This window comes from Cebus imitator, unplaced genomic scaffold (genome assembly GCF_001604975.1).
Source record: "Cebus imitator isolate Cc_AM_T3 unplaced genomic scaffold, Cebus_imitator-1.0 Scaffold9, whole genome shotgun sequence".
Lineage (NCBI taxonomy): Eukaryota > Metazoa > Chordata > Mammalia > Primates > Cebidae > Cebus > Cebus imitator.
The window spans coordinates 11,361,323-11,366,823 of record NW_016107324.1 but is presented as its reverse complement, the minus strand read 5'-3'; the positions used below and the strand labels follow the sequence as shown (position 1 = coordinate 11,366,823).

At 37.3% G+C, this 5,501-nt stretch overlaps 1 protein-coding gene and 1 pseudogene across 2 annotated transcripts in view; one reads left to right on the top strand and one right to left on the bottom strand.

The window, feature by feature from the left end:
- TERB2 (telomere repeat binding bouquet formation protein 2) overlaps positions 1-5,501 on the top strand; it is a 21,674-nt gene that overhangs the window by 8,039 nt on the left and 8,134 nt on the right. The window contains exons 5-6 of one of the 2 annotated variants that reach the window (XM_037744604.1): positions 742-827; positions 2,390-2,507. In XM_037744604.1, coding sequence (XP_037600532.1) covers positions 742-827; positions 2,390-2,507 — 204 coding nt within the window. The remainder of the gene's footprint in view (positions 1-741; positions 828-2,389; positions 2,508-5,501) is intronic. The other variant, XM_017545690.2, reaches the window with a different exon arrangement.
- Positions 4,616-5,501, bottom strand: part of LOC108314836 — a 1,568-nt pseudogene continuing 682 nt past the window's right edge.

Below are 5,501 nucleotides of genomic sequence, written 5' to 3'. Positions count from 1 at the left end.
CTACTCAGGAGGCTGAGGCAGGAGAATTGCCTGAACCCAGGAGGCGGAGGTTGCGGTGAGCTGAGATTGCGCCATTGCACTCCAGCCTGGGTAACAAGAGCGAAACTCCGTCTCAAAAATAAATAAATAAATAAAATAAAATAAAATAAAATAAATAGATGATGTGACATGTACCAGTATCTAAGTTGCTTTCACAAAATATTTAGAAAAAGCTTAACATACATTTAGTTCTTTTATATCTTTACAGCTAAATACTTCACTATCCTTTTGAAGGAGAAATATAATTTGTTCAACTTACTTTATCTTTTTGATTTGTAGCTCACAAGAAGCCCAGGAATCCTTAAGTCAAGGATTTTAAGAAAGTTTAAATTAGTAGCAAGTTTTTTTGTTTCCTTATTTTTGTGAATGAAAAATAATATAACCACATTAGAGAAAATTTCAATAATTGAAAGGAAAATAAAATCAATCAAAGTTTTACTTATCTGACACAACCACAGCTGGTATATTTTAAACTCTGGTCTTCTTTGTGTATCTCTAAAATATATATAGCATAATTATATATGTGTGTGGACAAAATTTTGTAAATTTTTTCCACAAAGGTAGATTGAGTGGACCTAAATATGTAAATATTTTTATGGCTTTTGGTATATATATTGACAGTTTATTTTTACTTTTTAAAAAAATTACTGATTGGATCATTGGTATAATTTTTTAAAATGTGACTTATTTTTCTATCCACAGCATGACGAAGTAACAGCAAATGAAATAAAGACCCTTAGGGAAAGCAGTGAACTAGCAATAGAACACAAAAAAGAATTATCCAAAAGGTAATAAATTCATAAACTTAATTGATATTCAATTAAATGTAGACATCTATGAGCACTGATTGTGTGCTTATCTCATTTAATTCTCAGTTTTCTTATGAGATTGATAGCATTATAATCATTCCCATTATAAAAAAAAAAAACCTCTATGATTAGAAAGATAACTAATTTCCCCAAAGTCATATGAACTTTTATTAAGTAGGGGAGAAGCAGGATTTGAACTAAGTCAGAGCCCATTCATTTAAATACTATACCATGAGATAGTATAGTATGCTATACTATCTCTGCAGAAAGGAAACGAGGATTTTATGTTAACAGTTAATTATTTAAAAATTATATGTATCTCTGTGTGAAAACCCAATTTATTAAACTTATGGGCTACAAAGGAATCTTAAAATATATTTTTTAATTGGAAGGAAATAGACTACATATTAGCAGTAATTTTATTAGGATGAAAAGTGATGAGTGATTTCCCCTCTTCTTTCCAAATTGCTTGTAATGTATTACTTTGGATTAAGAAATTAAACTTAGACTGGGCATTGTGGCTCATACTTGTAATCCCAGCACTTAGGGAGGCTGAAGTTGGATGATTGCTTTGAGCCCAGAAATTTGAGACCAGCCTAAGCAACACAGGGACACCCATCTCTATAAAAAATTTAAAATACTAGCTGGGGATAGTGGTACATGCCTGTAGTCCCAGCTATTTGGAGGCTGAGGTGGCAGGATTGCTTGAGTTCAAGAGGTTGAGACTGCAGTGAGCTGTGATCATGCCGCTGCATTCTAGCCTGAACAATACTGTCTCAAAGAAAAATGAGAAATTAAATTTTAAAAGACAAACAAAAATGGACTTGCCATTATGTTAGGACCAATTTATGAGAGACCTTCTCAGTGAAGGCTTATACGTGATCTAGTCCTAGTTCCATATTTTCCAATTCTGTTGGTTTTCAAATATTCATAGGGAACATTGTTTATTCGGAAGTCTACGTTTTATCCCTCCAAACCTGTGGCTGGATTCAGCCTAAAAGTGGAGGCAGGTGAGTCTCCACAAGGGAGCATCCCAAACTGTCCCAAGTTGAGGTCAGTTGGGATTCTAAAGAAAAAACCACCAAATAGAACAATCAGTCTAAAGCATTTAATAAGGGAACTTGTAGAGTACTGCACCAGTCCTTGCAATGGCCAGCAAGAGGAAAGGGGTGTTCTACCTAGGTATATCCACAGTAGGGAGTCTGGGTATGGAGTTTATATGAGGGTTTAAGGAATCTGGCTTAGGGTTGAGGCCAGTTTCTTTCAGTGTTTTGAGTAGCAACCTAGATGCCTTTATCAGTGCCTGGTTTGAGTTCAAGCCCAATAGGAAAGCCCTGCACTGGTCTGGCTCACAGAACAGTCAAAGCACTCTGTGATTTTTGGTCAGGACACAGAAAGAAAGCCAGGTGTAGAATCGGGGGAGGGGAGGATGGGACCGGGGTACCCTGCAGTCTGTTATTTAGCTGCTGTAATAAAAAAGATTGAATAGTTATCTTTTTTCAAAATAAAAGTAATCATTTAATTTATATAATTTTTTCAAGTTTTTCTCCCATAAGGATTAATTTCCTTAATATACAAAGAAGTATTACAAATCTGAGACAAATATGTCTAATTCAAAAACATCAACAAAAATGGACAAGGGATATCAGTAAACCCTAGGTAGGCGTCTACTTAGAGCCTTTTCTTTGTGGAACCACCAGAGGGTGCAGTGTGAATATAGATAAAATAATATCCTCAATTTACCCACTGAAGCATTTGTTAGCATACTACTAGGGACATTGATTTTTTTTTTTTTTTTTAAACACCGTAAAAACTTGATGTAAAAAAAAAAAAAATCAGGCAGTACAGAATATAAAATGCTAATTTCTCCCCAGTCCTCTCCCAGTAATAACCATTAATTTTTGTTTTTTGTTTTTAATTGAGACAGAATCTCACTCTGCTGCCCAGGCTGTGGTACAGTGGCGCGAGCTCGGCTCACTGCAACCTCTGCGTCCGGGGTTCAAGCAATTCTTATGCCTTGGCCTCCTGAGCAGCTGGGACTACAGGCGCATGCCACCACACCAGCTAATTTTTTGTATTTTTAGTAGAGATGGGGTTTCGCCATGTTGCCCGGCCTGGTCTCAAATTTCTGTTCCTGCTTCAGCTTCCCAAAGTCCTGGGATTACAAGTGATCCACCTGCTTCAGCCTCCCAGAGTGCTGGGATTACAAATATTATGATGTGTAATGGCTGCATTTGGCATTTCATCTTATTTGTTTAGCCAGCTTTTTTGTTATGTTGTTACTGTTTTTTTTTTTTTTTTTTTTTTTTTTTTTTTTTTTTTTTTTTGAGACAAAGGCTCAGTCTAACCCTCAGGGCTGGAGTTCAGTGGCACAATCTCCGTTCACTGCAGCCTCAGCCTTCCAGGCTCAAGTGAATGATCCTCCCTCCTCAGCCTCCCAAAATGCTACTAAGATTACTGGCATGAGCCACCACACCTAGCCTAAAATTTGTTACTTTTATGACACCTCCATGAACATCTTTTTAATAATAAATCTTGCTCTCCTTTTTTGAGATAGTTTTCTTCATGTAAATTCTTAGATGTAGAATTTATGGTATAAAGAGATAGGAATTTTTTTTCTTTCTTAAACACCTTATGTTTATTTATTTATTTTATTTGCTTAATTTTTTTGTGTGTGAGATAAGATCTTGCTGTGTCACCCAAGTTGCAGTGTGGTAGCATGATCATAGCTCACTGCAACCTGGAACTCCTGGGCTCAAGCAATCCTCCTACCTCAGCCTCCTGAGTAGCTAGGACCACAGATGCGTGCCACTATGCCTGGCTAATTTAAAAAAAAAAAAATTTTTTTTTTTTGAGACGGAGTCTCACTCTGTTGTGTGCAGTGGCACGATCTTGGTTCACTGCAACCTCCACTTCCTGGATTCAAGCAATTCTCATGCCTCAGCCTCCCGAGTAGCTGGGACTACAGGTGTGTACCACCACGCCTGGCCAATATATATTTTTTTGGTATTTGTAATAGAGATGGGTTTTTGCCATGTTGGCCAGGCTGTTCTCAAACTCCTGGCCTCAAGCAATCTACCCTCCTAGGCCTACCAAAGTGCTGGGATTACAGGTGTGTGCCAACTCACCCAGCCTAATTAAACTTTTTTTTTTTTTGGTCAAGATGGGGTCTCACCATGTTGCTGAGGCTGGTCTTGAATTTCTGGGCTCAAGGTATTTATTAATTAGTATAGTAGCAGGCCAGGCATGGTGGCTCACACCTGTAATCCCAGCACTTTGGAAGGCTGAGGCAGGAGGATAGCTTGAGGCCAAGAGTTCAAGACCAGCGCCTGAGCAACATAGAGAGACCCAGTCTCTACAAAAGATTAAAAAAATCAGCTGGGTGTAGTGGTGTGCTCCTATAGTCTTAGCTACTTGGGAGGCTGTAGCAGGAGGATTACTTAAGCCCAGGAGTTGAGGGTTGAAGTGAGCTAGCTATGGTCATGCCACTGTGCTTCAACCAAGGTGAAAGAATGAGGCCATGTATCAAAAAAAAAAAAAAAAGAAAAAAAATTAGTAGCATATATCTGTTTCTTAGAATATGGAGCTGGAGGGTATTCTTTCATACTGGAAATAAACTACATAATATCCTACAATGTATTAAAATACATGTACTGAAGAACTTGACAAAATTGTAATCAAAATCTATGTTTAGTTTGTTACATAATTTCTTGAGAGAACCACTGAGAGATAGTGTCCTTGTGATCAAATGATGAATCTCTTAAGAGTTAAATCTTATAAAGGAAATCTGGATTATGTTGATCCAAGTAATGCAGTGGTGGCATGTTGGTAAATGCAAAATTTTAATTTCCCTAAATGCTGTCTCACATGAGTCAGGAGGGCTTAGGAATACCCAAAATGATCTAGAGAATAAGAGTTGGTGCCCTCATTAGGAATGGCTCTCTCATTATCTGTCCATGACTGGAGGACTGCTTTCTCTGATAAAAGCTTTTTATCTCCTGGTAAAGGGGAAGATGTAGCTTTGCCATTTGGTGAGAGAAGGGAATGTCTTGTGTATGCTGCAGTAAAATTTATCATGTGCAGTTTTATGCTGTCTTTCTGAGGATCTTCAATGCATCCTTCTGAGGTACAGGCTTTCTTGATTGCAGTTGGGGTTTTTAGTTTACTTAGTAGTTCAGCTTGTACTTGAGTCACCAGATGTAAATTAGACATTTATCTCTTCAGTTGCCAGTATGCATTCTGCGTATTATCACTTGAAGTTCTTACTCTTCAGAGATCTCTGCTCTTCAGATTGTCTTCCTGATACAGATAGGTTTGTTTGGCTTTTGAGTAGATCTGTTTTGAGATTATTACATTCTTTCCTCATCAACTTTTGTTCCAAACCATGGACCTTCAGGTCACAGCTTAACTTTTCCACCTCCCAGTTTGATAAAGGTAGATTGAAATTCCTTATCACCAGCTGAGTTTTCACCTGTCCTTAGCTAGAGGTCTACTTCTTTAGATTGCATCTGTTCATTCAATACTTTTAAAGATTCAGAGTTGTGTTTACTTATTTTACCCAATTTGCTCTTTAAATCATCTCTACCAATGCAAATCTTTCAATATACATAGTAGGCCTTATTTACTTGTTGCTGTTCCACAAAACATGTTTCT